This window comes from Rhynchophorus ferrugineus, unplaced genomic scaffold, assembly GCF_030347505.1.
Source record: "Rhynchophorus ferrugineus isolate W39M unplaced genomic scaffold, kcgeb_rfMv2 rfM1, whole genome shotgun sequence".
Lineage (NCBI taxonomy): Eukaryota > Metazoa > Arthropoda > Insecta > Coleoptera > Curculionidae > Rhynchophorus > Rhynchophorus ferrugineus.
Genome location: NW_027472580.1, coordinates 81,768,816 through 81,790,612, shown reverse-complemented (window position 1 = coordinate 81,790,612; position 21,797 = coordinate 81,768,816). Strand labels below are relative to the sequence as shown.

The 21,797-nt window shown below is 31.2% G+C and overlaps 1 protein-coding gene across 1 annotated transcript in view; it reads right to left on the bottom strand.

The window, feature by feature from the left end:
• LOC143200269 (neurotrimin) overlaps positions 1-21,797 on the bottom strand; it is a 339,465-nt gene that overhangs the window by 70,312 nt on the left and 247,356 nt on the right. The window contains exon 4 of the mRNA XM_076410706.1: positions 5,844-6,002. Within this exon, the coding sequence (XP_076266821.1) occupies positions 5,844-6,002 (159 nt within the window). The remainder of the gene's footprint in view (positions 1-5,843; positions 6,003-21,797) is intronic.

Below are 21,797 nucleotides of genomic sequence, written 5' to 3'. Positions count from 1 at the left end.
ATCAACAAGGCTGATAGATAGCTAGATAGTATACAGCTAATATACTTCTAACATCAAAATAACCTAGAACACACTCGATAGATACAACTCAATAAGTTCATTGAACAAAACATTTTTACAGAATATTTCTGGGTTTTTAAAAATTCTTATAATTAAAGTCAATTTGTGATAGGAAAATGGTTGAAGTGATTTTTCTGAAAGCATGGCTTTATAAAAGTGGCTTTCCAGATGACCTTGGACAAAATTCATATCATAAGAAGATTAAAATTATGAAACTACTTTTTGGTTTAAGTTATACTCCTGTATGACGTTATATGTCCTATTTAACATAAAGCATTGCTATCTGGGCACTGCAAAGAACTGATAGAAGATAAAAATAGCATGAGAATAAAACAAGAAAAAAACTTTTTAAAAAAGAGCAGCTAATATATGAAGGAGATGATGAATCGTGGTTCCTCTGCTCCTTATTGAAAGACTCCTTATTGAATTGAATGCTTATATGCAGCAATTAGATCAGATTAGTTCAGAGATATATTTAACTTAAATAGTTGGTACAAATATGTGCACAAAAATGTGTTCTGTCCTGAACGGTTCAAAATAGAGCTGCAGTACTTTTCTTTTGGTTCCAACGTGACCTCTATCATGTTGTCTGTTCTATGAGTAGACTTAAAAAGTTTCGACAGATTGTAGTGGTAACATCGTACTCCTACAACCTTCGAACCACCAACTAATATGGAGAAATCCATGTTACACTGATTCAGCAGTGTTGTATTATGTTGTGATACATTCTCAGCTTCGTTGAATATGACGCTAGAAAGACTATATATACAATAAATAATAACACAATACATTCAAAATCATGCTACATATTTCTTGACCCATCTCATGTTCTCTGATGCAGACGTTGATATTTGAATGACGAAAATGTATTGACAACTGATGGATCATTTACTATTGTAAATATCAGGGCAATCTAGTTAGAGCAAGTGCAGGAACAGGATTTATGATCAGTAATTAAGTAGAAGAAAGTGGTATTTAGTGGAGAAATAAATCGAGTCGGCTAAACTACAGCACTGTTCGCTTCCCAAAGACGGTATCTGTGAAAGAGAAAAGAAACAGAAATCTGTTATAATCTGACATATGCAAGCGTGACGTCTTTCAAATAGATGGCTAAAGCAAATTCTGTATGTTTCCTAATTGTAAAACTTCATGACTAGGATCTTTAAAGGCATTGATTATACCTACGATGACTTTACAGCTTAAAATACGACATTTTTGTTGTTTGAATGTTGTTTGGAACGCATTGTTACGAGAATATTCTTTGTTTAATTAGAAATATTACCTAGTATTTGGCATACATCAAAAGGATTTTAGACGGTTACTAATAGATTGTCAATACTGCATAAACAAAGAACAAACATAATAAGTGTATAGAACTGGTGAATTCGATTCAATTGAACAATTTGTATTTTGCCAATATTACCTTTTTGTTTAATATAAGGGATAATATATTTTGACAATAAAACAAATTCTATCACAATTCGATTCTTCACAAATTCATAATGATAGCTGATTAGTGTTATTTCTGTAACCATTAAGCATTTAATTAGTTCTTATCGAAAGTAAACTTTATATTCTTATATATATCAACTTATATATTTTATTTTATTTTCGAAAATATTTTAAACATTAAATTAATTCGCAGCGCCACCTATCAAGTCCAATTGTGATCTGAACCATGCCGAATCCCATTCCAATAATAACATAGAAATGTTCATCATAATCAATCTAGCAATTAGCACCAGTTTCTGCCCATCTGAATAACAATATCTTTAATACAATGCAATTAACAATAACTCACTAATATATTTTAAGATGCAGAGAGAGTTATTCAGAAAAAGAAGTTTGTTATAATTTGATATCTGTAAACGTATTCTGTATGTTTTCTAATCCCAAAACTTCATGACCAGGACCTATAAAGGCATTGGTTATAGCTACGATGACTTTACAGCTTAAAATACGACATTTTTGTTGTTGTTTGAATGTTATTTGGAACGCATTGTTACGAGAATATTCTTTGTTTAATTAGAAGTATTACCTGGTATTTGGCATACATCGAAAGGATTTTAGACGGTTCCTAATAGATTGTCAATACTGCGTAAACAAAGAACAAACATAATAAGTGTATAGAACTGGTGAATTCGATACAATTTGTATTTTGCCAATATTACCTTTTTGTTTAATATAAGGGATAATATATTTTGACAATAAAACAAATTCTATCACAATTCGATTCTTCACAAATTCATAATGATAGCTGATTAGTGTTATTTCTGTAACCATTAAGCATTTAATTAGTTCTTATCGAAAGTAAACTTTATATTCTTACCTATTCTTATATATATCAACTTATATATTGTATTTTATTTTCGAAAATATTTTAAACATTAAATCAATTCGCAGCGCCACCTGTCAAGTCCAATTGTGATCTGAAACATGCCGAATCCCATTCCAATAATAACATAGAAATGTTCATCATAATCGGTCCAGCAATTAGCACCAGTGGCTGCCCGTCTGAATTACAATATTTTTAATACAATGCAATTAACAATAACTCACTAATATATTTTAAGATGCAGAGAGAGTTATCCAGAAAAAGAAGTTTTTTATAATTTGGCATCTGCAAGCGTATTCTGTATGTTTCCTAATTCCAAAAGTTCATGACCAGGACCTTTAAAGGCTTTGATTACAGCTGCGATGACTTTACAGCTTAAAATACGACATTTTTGGAGAACGTCAACCACTTTTTCTTCTTGAAAAGTAAGTTGATTGAGTTTATAGAATGAATTAAAATAAGAGCAGCCTTATGATTTTAACGGCATTCTACAGACTGAACTTTATTTAAAATAAATTATATTTTAATGGTATTAAGTATTAACTTGTTGGAACCACTGTCCAGATACTATTGTTGTTCCAATTATGTATCAATGGAAGTATGGTATAGAAGAATAGAATCTAAAACTAATCTAAACTGTTCATTCATCACATAGCTTGGCTAACCATGTTTTTTTATAGTCACACTATAACATATAACAAACGAGCATGGCAGTTCGTTGGCAACAACAAATAAAAATAGATTAAAGATTGTGACAGATTTTTAGAATTACAAAGAAAGATAGACTCGTTAATATGGAGGTGAATTTTAATTTTCTGCTCTGTATTTATGTACCGAACGGAAACGTCAGTACGGAATCGAGTTGCATTTTACTACCCCGTCCGTTTCATTCGGCACTGAGGCGGTCTTAATTAAATTGTAAAATTACATTTGAGATAGTAAGAAAAGCCATGTCGGAACTGCGAGCGCGGAAAAAGCTGTTTATCTTGACTTTTGTCGTCGCCGTTTCCGATCCGAAAGCTGTCCGAGACCGGACATTGTTGCCTTTTAATGTTTTTAATCGCTACGAAAGTCGATCGATTCGTACCAGTCGTTAGAGAAATTGAAATTGACCTGGTAATTTTGCACAAAGTTGTAGTAGCGTGTGTGATGCTGGATTTTTATGACGTCAATCAAAGCTCTAATATATCTTCGTACATGCTTTTTATGTTACTGAAAATAGTAGGTATTCAAAATTATAACAGTGACTATGTGTATTGACAGGTATGTTATTATGAGTCAAGATTAATTTATCAGCGATATCTATTGATGCAAATTCAAAGTATCAATGGAAACAACATTTAAACAACCTAATAGTTTTTAACCAAACCAAATAGTTTTAAATTTAGTATTTTAATATTTATTTTAATTGAGTAATTCGGTGTATAAACAAGCTAATCAAAGAACCAAATTTCACTTTACTTTTTTTTTTTCCTGATGCTGCATCCTACCCAAGTTGCAGGTTTTGTTTTCGAAGACTTGAAACTGGTAATCTTGATGTCAGTGACAAAGATCGGTCTAGGGGGACAGAACAGTTAGAAGACAACGAATTGTAAAACTTATTCGACGAAAGCTTAGCTCAAACTAGCAAATAACATTCAGGCAGCTTATATATATATATATATATATTTGTATTTGCTGCTTGTCAGTTAAAAGAAGAATTTTCTGCATTGTAGCGTGATTGACAATGAAACGGTCTGTTACGGAAATCCTATGTGCAAAAATTTATTGGTTAGTCCAGGAGAGATATCTATATAGACATTCAAGCGGAACATTTATGGTCATAAAGTCTTACTATAAGTATAGTGGTATAAATAGGGAATAGTAGTGTATTGCCATATACTAAAATCAAATGAAATTATTACTGTAAATATCTACCGACATCAACACATAACTTAAATAACATATTATTGTAAAAAATATCGACAAAAGCCAGAGGCATATGTACAGAAATTGTCATACATAACAACGCTCGGTCATACGAGGCAATAATTGTAAATACCATATTGTAGCTTAAATGAGATGTTCTACTGCACCCAATATACCCTCTAGACATAGTGTCTTGTGATTACTATATATTTAGATCAATGCCACATCGCAGTCATAGTTTTAAGTCAATATCTTTGTTTCTACACGATATCGCCATGATTTAGCCATGTTCTTTCTGTTTTCTTTGTTCAATTAGAAATATTACCTGGTAATTGGTATACGTCGATACTGTAAAAACAAAGAACAAACATAATCATTGTATAGAAGTAGTGAATTCGATACAACTTTTGATGTTTTATTTTCCAAAATATTTTGAACATTAAATCAAATAGCAGTGCGGCCTAACAGGTCCAATTGTGATCTAAACCATGCTGAATCCCATGCCAATAATAAACATAAAAATGTTCATCATAATCAATCCAGCCATCAGTCACTAGTGACTGCAAGTCCTTTTAATAACCTATTGTTCATTTAGATTCCCACTTCTTTTACATTAGGCATCTTTGTGGATTTTTTTTAGGATTCGTATTTCTTTATTCTTTGTGAAAGTAATGTCATGATAAACGCCAAGTTCAAAATGACACGACATTGAAAATATTGATGCAAAAACAATTACAAATTGTATTTCAGTTCTTAGAAACATACATGCAGAAACTTAATGCGCAGAATAAACTAATTCAGACTGAACAAGCATATTAGTGCAGGTAATTAGCAACATAGTGTGAACATATTGCGAATTACACCAAAAAAGTAGGGGAAGCTAATAGTAAAACTTAAGTTCACAAAAATATAAATGGTACTTAAGTAACTTTGTTATACCAATCGCTGGAGTATTAATGTATATATTGAAACATTGGCTATAGAAAGTATTTTATAAGTCATTATAGCTAACAAATCGTTTTTTAAATACATAAATGAACTTTAATTATATACATGTCCTATTTTGTCGACAGTCTAGATTTTCAGAAATATACTCAAGTATTTTTCACAACTTCTTTACAAAAAGTATTTGGATTATATTGAGACCATACAGATACGAGCTCTGAAACACAGGAGTCATATAAGTCAACCTCGATCTATTGGAGCTCTATGTATGTAAAATTATGGGTTAGTCTTAGCTATAACTGAGCAAAGGACTCTATTAGAACAGGCCATTTAATGGACAGGGAAACAATGCATACTGCTGCATGACATATACCTGAGGATGTTGCAAAATCATGTAAACTAATATAAACTATTTCTTGGGTAAAGTTTGGTGTTGTCTATTTTGTTGTATCAAAGAAATTTTCACCACCTGTGAGAACTTTTTGTTTTCAATTTACTACATAATCATATTAACCTCAATAGGCCTTCTGAAAACTGTGGTACAATTTGCTGTTCAACTTTTCAAAATTGCTTTTAGAAGAATGCCTTCACTTACCTTCATGACCATTTGGCAATGTTATTGATTCTCCACCTTCTCTTCGCCACATTATGGAGGGTTCCGGAGACCCAGTGGCCGCGCAACGTAAGCTGACATTCGCTCCTTCTCTGACCACCATGTCAGCACTTGTCGGATAGTCCAAAATATCCGGTGGAACTGGAAAATAAAAATAATACAAATAACATAATGAAAATAGTGCAGTTTGTCCGAACCCCTTCCCTCTTAAACCCGAGAAAATAAACAGCATTCGGTCCGTTCCCGTTAAGGGCGGTATTTAAACCAATTTGATTTATAATGAGGAGGGGCCGGCTTGTAGCACCGTCAAACTTTCAAGTTACGGCTTCATACTATTTGTCGTGGATTTCCACTACTATTAGCGGTTCGTTCCTGGTCTGTTAATACTGACAAATTTCGACACCGGGAGAAATACCCGTTTATTATCCTCGCTTTTTCCTTCGTTATTTGCGTCGCTTTTTGCAAACGGAAAATCCGACAGAGCATTTTATTTTCATTAGTTTCGATTTGCCCGATTTTACTTTTACTCCCACGTCGTGACGTGAACGAAACTGACAGCCGAACGATAAAATAAGAACGAACGGAGCCATGAACTTCCGACATTTTCGGTTATATTTTAGTACGTTTGTTGTTATTCTTGTAAGGCTATTTTGGTTTACGTATCAGTTATTCTCTCTATATCCATCTATAGTTCTTTCATTCTTATATTGGGGGTTTTATTCCTTTATTTTTGGAGTGTTATTTCGAGATTAACACCATTGACATTGGGTGTGATATGGATCTTGACCCTTTTAGTAATTGAACATTAATCAATAATCTGCTTTTACAATAATTGAATAATTAGGTTTATATGTTAAATTACGTGACTCTTAGCCGACCTGTCTGCGAAAACTAACTATTTGAAGATGAAGCGGGCGATGAATAGTGAGAGGTCTAGACATAGGTAGTTTGGTTTATTTTCAATTTAGTTTGGAATAGATTTCAATACTCAGTGCCGTATTGTACCGGCATTCAACAAGCACAAATATTTTATAATGTGAAACATTTCTAATGTTATACCTGACGCTGCTCTCCTTTGAACATAGAACACAGGTTGATGTTGGATTTCTAAGCATTCTGCGGCTACTTGATGCATTTTAAGGTGTGATCAACTGAAGCTTAGACAAAAATATCTGAAGCTGTCACAAAATGTAGATTGAAGATTTTCAAAGACCACTAGACATAAAATATTATATTTAGTAACATTTAAACTTTGGAATATACCCATGGGCTGTCGATTGCTGGAGCTCGACTGAAGTTGCTGTGAACTAGTATATTTTAGTGGAATTTGAGCAGAAGCTTGGAGTTGAGGGTGAAGTGCAATCAAAGGCAGATTGAAGTAGATCAGCTTCTCAGCCGTCATTAAAACTCGGGAAGTATTTTGGATCCAAAGAAAATTTGGATAGAAACATTGTGATTTAGATCGACAAAGACAAATTAGCGGACGAATGGTAAAGGGATACTCAAAAATAATCTTACAAATATAAACTCTCCAGCCAGGAAAACGACTAACTCCATCCCTGTGGTCGTTTCTTTAGGAGGATGTTACTTTTAACTGTTAAAATTTTTAACGGATCCGACTACGAAAACTGTGTAACCGAAGGCGAGGCGGGATGCTCAATTCAATGAATGGAGTTGTGACGTCTATCTATGAAGTTTGATTTATATTCGAATAGATTTAAATGATCAGTGTCGTTTTGTATCGCTGTTAAACAAGTCGTCTCTTCTATCTTTAAACAAAATAGTTTTTAATTTTGATTTATAGTTATCTAGGAGAACGTATTTGTCCTAACTTACGGTCTAGTCTAAGAATATTTATGTGTTAAGTAACACTGCTATTTTTATGTTATATTTACTTCATTGCACTACAGCATCAAAGGGATTTATTAGTCAGTGTTCTGCTCGTGTTTTATCTAAGAGTGGTAACAATTTGACATTAATGTGAGAGTGAAGGCTCCCTTCTAGCCTCATAGCAATTCTCTTGATTTTCTGAGTGAGTCAAGTTGAGTGGCTTTCTATTTGGTATATGAAGGTGTAAGTGTTTATAAATATTCCTAAGCTAACTGGGTGTATCCACGATACCTCTTAAGACTTTGGCCTGGAAAATTTGTATTTTATTTATGTTATATATTGCCAAGCATCCCTACAACTGAACTTCATAGTCTCCTAATAGTTTTAGTCTGCCAAGTACGGTCTCAAGCCCGACAGTAAAAGGACGAGCGTGGTCACATTGCCGTAGTGATCAAAGAGGGGATGGAAGACAAGAATATTCTTGCTAAAATCATAATAAATGCTGGCGCTTCTGGGACAGCCAATGAGCCAGTAATGGGTAATCAGAAGGCTGGTGAGAAATGCAGTATTGACCAAAACTGCAAAAATTCTATCCCCAGAAAAATTTTCTGCATTGTATTATAAAATGTACAAACAGGACACCATATCTATATGTAAAATGTAAAAGCACACTCGATATTCTGTCCCACTGACTATTTACTCTGATTGAAGAATTAACGCACATAGAGACTCAGTCAGAAATGGCTTGGGAGAAGTTTATGAATGTTTGGCTATGGAACCAGATGTTTCATTAAATATCTTTATAACGTAGTAACGTGGTATTACAATATAGTAAGCACATACTGATATGACGGAATCCATAAGTTATTAATTCAGTGATGTTAAAGTACGTTTTGATTAATTTACGGTTTCGTTTGACGCATAACGTTATTAGACCGATTCCAAGACCTGATTGTGGATCTGTACCACTATCTTTTCGCAAATGGAGCTACCTGCGGAACCGACAATATTAGAAGTACTTTCAAATCAAAACAACAAATAAATTCAGAATACAATTCGTAAATTCATTTAGGCACTAGAGTACCTAAATAATACAGATATTGATAAAATAGAGAAGCAACTATCTGAACAATTTTTGAGTGTGCCACCAGTGTTTGTTCAACAGCTCAATATAAACCACGGTTGTGAATATTCCATGAATGTCTACAGATGAAGGAAGATCGATAATAAGCAAAACTAATTGATTTTAATGAATACCAAAAATTAAATAGAAATATTAGGTTAAATACAAAGCTAGAAAGAGAAACCTATTGGAATAATATGACCGGCGATTTGGAAGTAGATGCATCGAAAGTAAATATCAAATGTGGTAGCAAAAACAGGAGATTGAGCCATGAAAGTAAAGCATCAAATATTCGTTGTAAAGAACGACGAACGTCTCAACGATGGAAGAAGTTCTTCGTACATCTATTCAATCATGACCTACCACAGGGTTTACCAACTGAAGCAACTAGCATTTTATAAAATTTATTTTCTAATGACGAGCCAACATGGACGAATTGCAAAATATCATATTACGGTAGGACTGCAAAAAGATAGGAAATACTATTGATATAGATGTAAGTATTCTATCAATTGTCCATAAGGTACGTACGAAGATCATTTCAAAGGATTTTATTTTGGGCGGCAGACAGCTCCAAAAACACTTTAAATTTGATTAAAATGACAGAAAACGACCTGAAAAATAACGGACTAACCTTGATGGAGGTCAGAGCAGTCGGCCGATAGCCAACCGTTGCAAATATTACTGAAATGCTGGAGTACCAACATATTGGTTGAGAAGTAGATAGTCTCCCCAATAGATACTATCGCCTTTGGATTGATGATGATGATAATGATGATGGTATCGATGCGATGGTACAATGTTATTAGATATTAGATATGGTACGATATTAGAAGTATATTGAGTAGGCAATAATGCCTTATTATTGGATCCTTTATCGACAAATAGTTTTTATTTCTTATAATAAACAAAAATATTCTCCATATATATAGTATAGTAGAGGGTTCTATTTTGAAAGAGTGTCTATTTGATAAAACAAAGAGAAAACATAGCAACGTATTTTGGCTGTTGTTAACAGTGTTTTCAATATAAAAAAAGGTTTTCAATATTAACATTGGGAATACTAATGACTGCTGTTGGTTTTTGTTTGTTGTCATTGTGTTCAGCTAGCCATATTGGAACTTTTTTATATTCAAACTGTATGTCAGTCGAAATTAATCGGATGCATGGCTTAAAACACCTTCTTGTTTATACTACCTTATAGAGGGGTTGCCTTAATCAAATGTTTCGGTAATTATTAGAAAGATGGAGTTGGTTGATATTTATTGAATGTTATGACGAGGTAATCCTGGCAAATCTAGCAAGTCAAACTATTCTGGTGAATAGTTTACGACGCCTTTTTTGGGTTTATTTATATTGATTATAAATAGTTATTAAATAACAATCAACAATATAAGTACGTAACGTAACTTGGATAGTTTATACTCTAATTAAAATTATCTGTATTACTATGCTATTAAATTTATAAAATTGAAATTATATTATTGCTAATTACATGTATATAAGTAGCGTTATATTTCTCATGAAATAAAAATATAACTAAAGAAAATGTGTCATCCCTTTGTAAACTAAAACTAGTACTAAAAACTATACTATTGTTTTCCGAAAGCTGTTACTGAATATATTCATAATCATATCGAGCTTGGACAGTAACTGGTATATCCTGATACCAAAAAAACCTGCTTCTTACACGACATAATTAGAATAACAATAAAAGGAGATTGAGGACTCAGAGCGAAGGGAAGCTCGAGCCGGATATACACGCAATTTACGATATTTCACACTGTCTTTGGCCTTTCGTCAGTTAACTGTTTGTGCAGGAAACAGTCCGGATATAAATGCGAACTCATCCGTTTTCTTGGAATGATTATAAATTGTATCTAAAGAAATATGATTCGAAACAGGATTATTCACTAAATGTAATTTCGCTGGAACAGGAATAAATTCGGTTTCAAAAACAGGGGTGTAAAAAGCGGAATGGCGTAACGGGTAATAATTAGCAATGATGCGGCGATATTAATTGAAATGGGGTATAATAGAATCCATTACTGATTAACGGGGTTTGGATTATCGTAATTCTTTATTGCATATAATAGTTAATTTTATCATATTAAATATGCATGCTGGAACAATATATGTAGATAAAACAATTAACTATAACTAGGCCTCTCAAATGGAGCATTCATGAAACCACATCAATTTTCAATCACCATTGATAGTTCACTCCTTTGCTCCGTGTTCATCTACATGGCGAATTTCATGGAATGATCATCCATCCATAGCCCACATTTAAGGGACTATCTGTTGCGTATTTGAAGATAAATACTGTTATTGTTATTAATTTAGACGTCCATAAATATTACTTCATTTTATTATGGTGTTCAAGGTAATTCAGAGGCTTTTGATATGTTGACGTTTGACTTGTCGCAAGGTTCAACTTGTTTGTACGAAAAAGTTAGGTTAAGTTAGAATTAAGAAGCGTGTTAAATAAAGAAGCAGCATGTACCGTTAAGGACATAAGTCGCCTAGCATAATATGTATATAAATTAATATTAGATAGTAGTCCATAAACAGTTAAGAAAATGGTTCATAATAGCGGAATTAAATAGCAGGTTATAATAATAAAAATGTTAGATTCCTTCGAACCGGATTAAGTGTAAAATTTGAAAAAATATACTGAAAACACCCAATATTTTTGTATATTTGGAGCATAGGCATCCAACATTTTATGGTTGGAAAAAAACTTTGCTTTTCCATGTTTTCGCCGTGAAGTGAAAACATGGAAAAGCAACGAGTTTGGTCTCTGTAAGCTGTCAAAATGTATTAGAATATAATTAAAATATAATGTCGGAGATGTGAAATACTGTACGATGAGCGAAATTCAATTGAAATCATAAAAGTGAAGGGTATTCTTTGAACTATTTAAAAATATTTTTAACAAAAGATTTAACCGACTTCAAAAAATAAATAAGGAACTCACTAAAAAGTAAAAAATAATCGAACTTTGATTTTTAACACACAAAAAAAAGTTTTAAAATAAAATATGTACATAATAATCGTTCTAATAACTAAATAAAAATAAACAAAAACATTATTTAACTTATCTACCACACTTATTATATATTCTACTGATAACTGATGGAGGAATAGGCGAACATACATTACAAAAAAATATATGTACAGCCGAACGCACAACCTCCTCCTATATTGAAGTGGGTTTAAAAGTTGAAGTGTTGGCCATGAGATTGTTTTGGTCATAGATATATATTATTTTTGTCATTACGGAGCTTGTAGTGAAAACACAGTAGTGCAATATTTGCGTATAGATTTTTATGAGCCTATGTAATTAACCATCTAACTAACTATAATATTTATATCGATTGCTGAATTACAATTGGAAAAAGTAAAATGGTTGTTAAAGTTTCTTATAGTTTCACCCCATTGGATTTTGTTCTCGATTTAGTTGATATATCGGTAAATATTTCCTGGTTTGTAAGACCGTCATGAGGTTCAATTGGGATTCATATAAAATTGAGTTTACTTTCAAGTCCAGGTTGGTGGCATGCGGTACTAGTATTTGTGTCAGATTTTTTCATGGAGAATGTGTGCTAGCTCTATTTCAGAACTTGCCAATGTGTAGACAGTTGAAAAAATGTAAATTTGCAAATTAGCAGGTGTTCTTTTCAAACAAATGGCTTTATAAAGGGCTAAATTTGGTTAAGTTTATGGAAATTTATATAAAATGTAAAATATTTCATAAGTTCAGAAAGTTTTTGAGGTTACAGCCAATCACAAACAATTAGTCCAAGGTTCCAATGGTTTTTAAAATTATGTTTAATATAGGTGGAAATAATAATATGAATCAAATGTGGAATAGAGAGAGCAAATTGTTTAAATATTATATTTGTATAATAATTTGTTTAGTCATGAAGGATTCACATTATAATATTAATGTCCAAGTTTTGTATTGAGGATTCTCTAATAATGTGTTGGATAATGATTTGTTGGTTAACTAATGAAGCCTAGTCATATTTGGTTTGAAATTTAGGTAGAATTTTATTTATATGATGTACGGTTTAAATAGAAATCAGATAATTGTGGCGAAGATTCAGAACATTTGATTATTGTTGTGAAATATGAAATTGATGCAACTTGTGAGGTTTTCTAACAAATTTAGGAAAAAATTAGATTTTATTTTCAAATTATCAAGGGTACCGGATAGTCATTACCAGTTTCTTCAAAAATAAACCGCATAATTTTCAAGAAAATGGAAAAATGTATTTATTCAAATTATTTGTTGTATCGTTATATGTAAGGATACTTTTATTATTATTATTTTATGGCTTATATGTCGATAGGGCAATATTTATTTCTTTCTTCTATGGTCCAAAATTGTTCAGAAGCCCTCGAGATAGATATAATAATAAATTATATATATATATATATATATATATATATACATATATATATATATATATATATATATATATATGATGGATATATAGAATAAGATATTATGCCCATCTTTTAGGCAATTTATGGATGCCATTCCAAAAAACTATGTGTATTCTATCTTCTTTCAAGCGCGTGTCCCATTGATGCGAAAGGTTGATAATCGGACAGCACAAACTCTGGGAAATAAAGTGAGTACGACAATACGCCCAATCCTTTCAGCTCTTCCTTGACCGGTTTTGGTTTATGCAATGGAGCATTATCGTGTTGTAAAATCACTTTACCGCATTTTCGGGCTCTTAATCTGAACGATTTTCGATTAATGGTCGAAATTCATTATTTGTTGTCTGTAGCTATCATTATTAACTCTTTCACCAAGTTTCAAACGTTCGTAATTTTTTTATTTTCTGTATTGCTCGAAATCGGTTGCTAATTATTTCTTATGGCAAATTTAATGCTTCTGCCAATTATGTTTAAGTTTGAGTTGGATCGGTCTTCATCTAATAACTCCTTTCTTCGCATCTTCAATCTTTTTCGATTTACCGGAACGTTTTTGGCCTTGAACGAAATCACCACTCTTAAATTTTGGAAAACAGGCAACATATGTTTTTACGGTTAATGCATGTTCATTGTAAGTTTCTACCAGCAAACGATGACTCTTAGTGGCTTTTTCGTTTGATTAAATAAGAATTGAAATAAGAAGAACTAAAGCAAATGCATATTTGCAGGCACTAAATTTGACAAATTCAAAGATTTATAAAGTTATGACGATTTTTCTTTCTCAAAATAACACGTAAGTATAGCGAAATCTGTTAGGAAAATCGGTAATGACTTTCCGGTATGCCTGTATATAAAAATTACTCAAGAGGATACGATTTAAAAAAAATCTTTATTTTGCTTGGTCAACTAGGTTTTTTGAGTCCAAATAATTTTATCTTGATCTTCATATATAGTATTTACTAAATTAACTGGTTTTGGGATATATTTTGTGCACTATAGATTATGTAATAAACTATATTAGTCGAAGTGTAACTTGAACATTTCACGTTACACACAACGTGATGATATTGATCTTACGAGATATTATTCTACCAATATCTCGAATGAAATCCATGTTACATAATTCAATGATGCTTTTTTCATTCAACGTTAAAAATTGTTAGAGGAATGCGGTACCTTTAATAAAGCAGCTGATTGTATTCTTTATTATTTAAGTGACTGTTAACTGATACAGAAAATATACTGTTGTTTTCACCGGGTTGCTAATTTTGTTTCCGACGGCGCCAAAGACGCCGTGTGTAACGTCGAAAAGGCCTACGACTGATGGCTTTGAAATTGCTTTCCTTTTGTGACAGAAATATTAATAACGAGCATACTATACCACCTTGGAAAGTCATTAATTTCCTTAACGACCATTAGTTGAGCACAATGTTCTGTGCGATTTTCCGCCGGTTGGAATTTTCCTCCTTTTCCCAGCCAATAATCGATACCACCGGGTATAGAAAATAACGTTAATGATCTAGTCAGTCAGATGCCATGGTACTTCCGTAAGAAATGCGATCGGCAAGGGATCGGCGTTAATAATGGGGATTTCGTTATTATGAAGAAATTCTCATTTCAGAAAAGGGCAAATTAATTTTTTTCGTATTTTTTTTTAAATTACTGTCGCCTCAACATACAGTTGTTCAACAAATTGTTGATAAAAATTCATAAAATAGTTACAACAGTTAATTATATACTTAAGACTTACTATAGCAAAAAGTATGTAGAATTTCCAAAGAACAATTATCCCAAAAATTTCAAAAAATTAGTTTTATAAGTTGGTTAAAATTGATTACATAAGTATTATACGTTGGATGTATCAATGGACTGAGTTGTTATATTTCAGAAAGCTGGTACCTCGATTGCCAACCATAATACCAATGATGAAGATATGAGTCCGATACTTTGGCTTTGAATTGAATTTAAGTTAAAATATTGTCAAATAGTTTTTTTGGTTTGAAAAAATGTTCGAGAATTACCTCCAAATTTGTTAAACAAATACTCATGTTATATTCCAAACATTTTATAGCAACTATTAAAAATTCGTGAGGAAAAATCTTTTTTAGGTACACAACATACACATCTACACAAATTACATTAGTACCACAAAAATCAGTAAATTAAAATATTAGTTGTTACAATATAATTCTCAATATTTAGTCCTAAAGTATGCCTAAGCAATACAACAAATTACAGATACATCAGAAAGTCTAATTAATTCATAAACGTATCAGTAAAAGGTTCATAATTTCAGGAAACATGATACTCAATTATAACTTTAAAATTCAATAATTATTCTTCATTATATAAATATTTTATGTATGTAAATAATAGAAAAAAATTATTATAAATTAATATTATATATTAATCAAATTATATATTATAATTATATATATAAATTATATACTTAAAACTTACTATAGCAAAAGTATGTAGAATTCCCAAGCAAACAAAGATTTCTCTAAAAATTTCAAAAATTAGTTTTATAGGTTGGTTAAAATTGGTTACATAAATATTATACGTTGGATGTATCATTGGACTGAGTTGTTGTATTTCAGAAAGCTGGTACCTCGTTTGCCAACCATAACACCAATGATGAAGATACGAATCCGATACGTTGGATTTGAATTGAATTTAAGTAAAAATATTGCCAAATAGGGTTTTTTAGTTTGAAAAAATGTTCGTGAATTACCTTCAAATTTGTTAAACAAATATTCACGTTATATTTCCAACATTTTGTAGCAAGTTTTAAAAATTTGTGAGGAAAAATCTTTTTTAGGTACACAACATACACATTTACACAAATTAGGTTAGTACCCCAAAAATCAGTAAATTAAAATGTTAGTTGTTACAATATAATTCTCAATATTTAGTCCTAAAGTATGCCTAAGCAATACAATAAATTAATTTTTTTTAACTCTTTTCATAATAATAGGATCTCGAATATCTACTTAGAATCACTAGATTGCTGAAGTCAAACTTTCATGGTTAGAAATTGGAGCTGGCGAATATGATATACGTGACCCTTATTTCACTCACTATTGCGCTAACATGACATAAATTGACATAATTGAAATTACTAAGTCCTTTAAACTCGCATTCATTTTTTTTATTTGAAAAAGCCAGCGTTTAAATAGCTCGCTGTTGCGATATTGATTTTATATAGGGCGAGAGAGTAACATTTAAGAAGAAATAATAATTTAAGTTTCTCTCGTAATCAAAATAGTTGATAGTTTACACCTTCCATGAATGAACTCTGTATTGGCCCTCGTCAACCAGTAGCCTTGACAAAAACTTGTTTGGAACCTGTGAAAGTACAGTCACTAAAACTTATAAAATGTTTACATGACGAAGATCATTGTATATGAGGTATGATTATCAACAAAGATAATATCCTTCAGAAGTGCTCTAACGCTCTGAAATGTTACCATTTCTATATATTATATTTTGTTGGGAAACAATCGAAATTCGGGAAGAAATAAAGTTCTAGTATAAATCCTCTTCCGTGTTAGCTGCATTTAACCGGTCATAAATATAATCTTTTTGTGTGGATTTCGCGACATTTATTTCCTCCAACAACCGTCCTAACTTTTGATTTGAACTGTTGAAATTTTGCGCGAAATAACGCCGAGATAAACAGTCAGTAGTCGTTTGTCTTGTATTTTTAACTGTAACAAAGACAGTTCTAAAATATATTTTAAAATTAAAGTAAAATAAAATGTATCTAAATCATTGCATTTTGTTTAGTAAGATTTAACTGTCATTCAGCAGAATTATTCCATTATTAATTTTACGTACACTTTATTCTGTATTGACATATTAAAAATAAAATATTGATTTAAAAAAAAATTCCAATAAGAAAATGGAATGGGATACATGTTCCTGAACATCCCTGATTTCTGAGGATATTTGCTTAAAAATTATAAATTGATAACAAATATTTTGTTCGTTTGCTCTATTTACCAGATACATATTTATATATATATATATATATATATATATATATATATATATATATATATATATATATACCTTGTTTGGAACCTGTGAAATAAAAAAGTTCAGTCCCTAAAACATATAAAAGCTTTACGTGACGAAGATCATTGTATATGAGGAATGACTATCAACAAGGATCCTTCAGAAGCGCTCTAACGCTCTGAAATGTTATTATTTTCTCTATATATAACGCCTATATAACGCTCCATGAAAAGCTTGCAGAGTACTGAATGTATTTTTCTTCTCAGATGCAACTTTTTTTTCTCTTTATGCAAATTTTACTTAAGAAAACACACACAACTTGTCAATAATCACTGGATAATAGTGATATAGTCTGTTAATAGATACTACTGTAAGTATTTCGGTTCTGAATTCAGTTAGAGTAAAAAAAAACAGACCATGCATTACAAAAATTTAGTTTAGTATTGTAACGTCTTGTCGCAGCTGAAGTTGGAATTTCTTTAGGCAAAATATGTTTTACAAAAAAAAGGTAAGTAATAGTAGTGAACTTAGTAATTGGACTTGAACCATGAAAAAATGTATATACTAAGTACATATGTAGGAGAAACCATCTTCACTTATTAAACCATCGTTTCTACAATAACAATATATTAATTAACACTGTTTTTTCCTGTAAAATATACATACGTTCGCTATAAGTTCAAATAGCTTGATTATATTCCTTTGAATTTTGCTTAGCTAGAATGTATTAAACAACGTTTGTTTCTGTAGGTACATGTCATAGTTAATAATTTTTTTTAAATTTAAAATCCACTATTGTTGCTTGTAATCGAGTTTGCGTCAAGATTCATTCCAAGATACGAATATACGAATATACGTCGGATACGTACGAGCAATCGTCTTTGTTACATGGGATAATTATTCAATTTTGTGTGTGCAGTTTCATTATATGTAAACTAAAAAACTCTCTGGTTTGCCAGTTTGTTGTTAATTAATAGCCATACCTAGTATGCATATACTAAGGAATGCTTTTAACGCGCATCATTACTTCCTGTTACAATTATTTCACAATTTATATTTACCTATTTACTCAAGACCCTGTATCAAAATTATTTCCTGTTTTTTTTTCTATGTTTATATTGTACCTTACCAATAAAACTCCACTGCTCGTGGAAGCCTTCTATAGGCTACACACAATACTATAACGCACAAACATTTTTTTTGTCAATGCTTTTATACATTTCAATTTAATAACCATAAAATCGAAGCCCGTTCCATCCCAATAAATCACATCGAATAACCGATAAAAAAAATCCTCTGTTTTTCCTACCGTCTCTAGTTAATAAATTTTAATGTTTTTATTTTTTCCCATCGATTTCGGATCCTCTTCAAACGCCCATTAATTACCGAGCAAATACAGTAAAAATTATACGTTTGAACGTACTGTTTGTTTTTTATCAGCGTATTAAATTAAATCGAGAAAATAATTTCATAAATTTTAAACTATGGTATTTCGGTTATCGCTTTATATAATAGTAAAATGTTCGGTTATTTTACCGACGGGAGTTTCTAGTTTACTCTATATAAATAACGATTGTTTGTCTAGGTTAATTAATGTAAAATATCTGTGTATAATTGCATTTTCAAATAATACAAAATAACTAAGATTGAATCTGTATAGGTAGGAGTTCATTACATTTGATATAAACCATGAAATTTAATCATACCAAATGCACCAATTCATAATAACAGATTCAGGACATGACTAACTTGAAGATATAGAGTCTTGTTAAGGAGTTTTCCCATCAGTAAGTCAATGTTTATAAATAATTACTGTGTTACCATAGTCGTTTTCAGTCATTAATGATGGTTGAGGGCTGCGTACCACTCGAAAGTTCCAATCGATATAAATAAAAAATATTTGTTTTTAACTTGTATTTCGACTATGAAATAGAAATATTTAAAAAGTAACTGGATTTTTCTCTGTTAGTGTATGAGAATTTCTGGACAAGTACCAAAAATTGCAAATGTCTATTGGAAATATTTCTAACAATATTTAGGACAATGTAGAGAGGCTCCTATTCTAAACAATATGTAAATTATTTAATGGCCAAATAGTTGGCAAAACACATACATTAGTAAAGTAATGTTAAGGTGTAATGTACCACGCAATGGCAACATGCGTTGTATTAAATGCAATTCAATAATTATTGCATTATATATGATTAGATCAGATATTTATCATTACACCGCAATATACCACAATACCTCAGAATTTAAGGGATAACATGTACATTCTGAAGTTTTGGACTTAATTAGCATTACTCTAGATAAAAAGAGACAGAATAAAATTCGATTTTTATTGGAATTGATCGAAACTTTTGTCATATGTCTTTAAAATTATTTAAAACATTAATGGTAATAATCAAAGATTATGAACTAGCAAACGTTTCTTTTAGATGTTTGTTGAGATACATTTTTAACTGTTTTTTAAAATTAGTAATAATTTTAATTAAACATGGCAAAGTCATTAAATAGTTATAGTAAGGCGATGATTGATTGCGACTCTGTTCAGCTACTTTGAACAGGAAACAGATAATGGGGGCCCTCTCTTGCCAGTAATATGCTTTAGAGAGGCAAGTATGTATACGTTGAATATAAAGTTGATGCAGTTTTATTATATATATTTTAGAAGATAAATAGAATATATAAATACAGTTGTATATATAGGAGATAACGGAGTAAAAAATTTCCAGTATAATTATTTAGAGAGGTAAGGAATTTTCTGGTAATTAATAAGTTGCTGCAGTTTTTATTGAAAATAATTTTAGCGTGTTGCACCTGCACTGAATATTAGTATGTACAGGGTTACTGAAATATCTCAACAAATTGAAAATATAATCTTAAAAGAACAGAGAAGTCCTTATACGAAGGGGGTGTCGGATCAAGATCAGATTGATGTTAGCTCTATCAGAGGTTATATATATGAAATGCATTAAAACAGTGAGTAGTATTTTCAACATAAATACAACATAATACAATTATTTCGGTGGAAACAGTTAATCTGAAAAATATCCTTGAAAAGCTTAGAGACATGCAGCTCTTTGAGCGATGTAGAGAGCATCCTCTCATAGACTGTTAGGTAATATAGAATTTAAATGGTGTAAAGATAATCCACGAATAGGTGAGTGGAAATTCCAGGTATTACTTTTAAAAGAATACAGTTGAATGGACAAATGCAATGTTACTGGAGAAAGATAAACATTGGAATAACAATTAATTCGGTTTCATGTAAACAGGAATGGTTAATAATTCCTTCGCTTTGAATGAACTCGATGAGACACATTGAAAAAGAAATTGACAAATAATGGAATTGCGAAAAAATTATAACAGATAAATTGGAAATTAAGGGTTTAGTTGTTTACTTGAATAAAACTTTCTGAATACGGGATTATGATTCAGTGCTGAAAATTTCCAGGACAGGCTGATGAAAGTGGAAGCAATTAAAGGTGAGATATAATTAATATTCGAGAACTGTAGTAAATCTTATTGTAGTGTCTGAAAGATTTATGTGCACGGCCATGTGTACAATTGTTTAGAATTTGTAAATTTGCATTTGGTTAAAATGTGTGAGGAGAGAAAGAATACTAACTCTTTTGCAGATATGGCAATTCCATTAAGGAGTATGCAGTGATTAAAACTAGTTTTATCGAGAAAGATGTATATAGGTAGTAACAGAACAAACTAGAGAGCAATACAGTGATTATAACTGTATAATTAATTGTAGTTTTAAATCCTTTGTAAGATATGCATTATAAAATTTTTTAATTCATTAATAAAATAAAATGAACTAAAATTTATAATTTTTTTATTACTTAATTATTACATTGTTACTAGTTGTTTAACCTACAATATTTCTTTGTGATAACTTAAATCTAAATATATAACTAGGAGGACTCATCGGTCCTATTTCAGTCTCTGGTGAAATGTTTAATGTTTTTGCATGTAACGGCTATATTTTTATTATATGCACCTTACGACACAACACTACACAAGATCAGATGGTTTGTTTCTTTTAAGTCTGTGTTTTGCTCTATATCCAAAACTTTCAATACATTAATATTTTCATGAGAATGGTGTCTTTTCTCATGCCCTTTTACAATTCTCTTTAGTTCTTAGCTGAGTGTGGGTATCTGAAGGTCTGGATGTAGGTAGTCAGTCCTGTAGTATTTGGGTGCTCCCACAATTCTTCTCAGGGCTTTGTTCTGAAACATTTGTATTCTCTTTATGTTACTCTTTTCAGAATATCCCCATAATCGAACTTCTTATGTCCATACAGGTTTCAGTATGTTCTTATATAATAGCAATTTATTATGTACTGATAATTGTGATTTTCTTTCAATTAGCCAATACATTTTCCTATATTTCAATTCCAGTTCTTTTCTTTTCTTCTTTAGGTTTCTTCCAGTGAAGTTTTCCGTCAAGATTCATTCCGAGATAATTAGCGTTGTTGCTATATGGAATGATAGTAT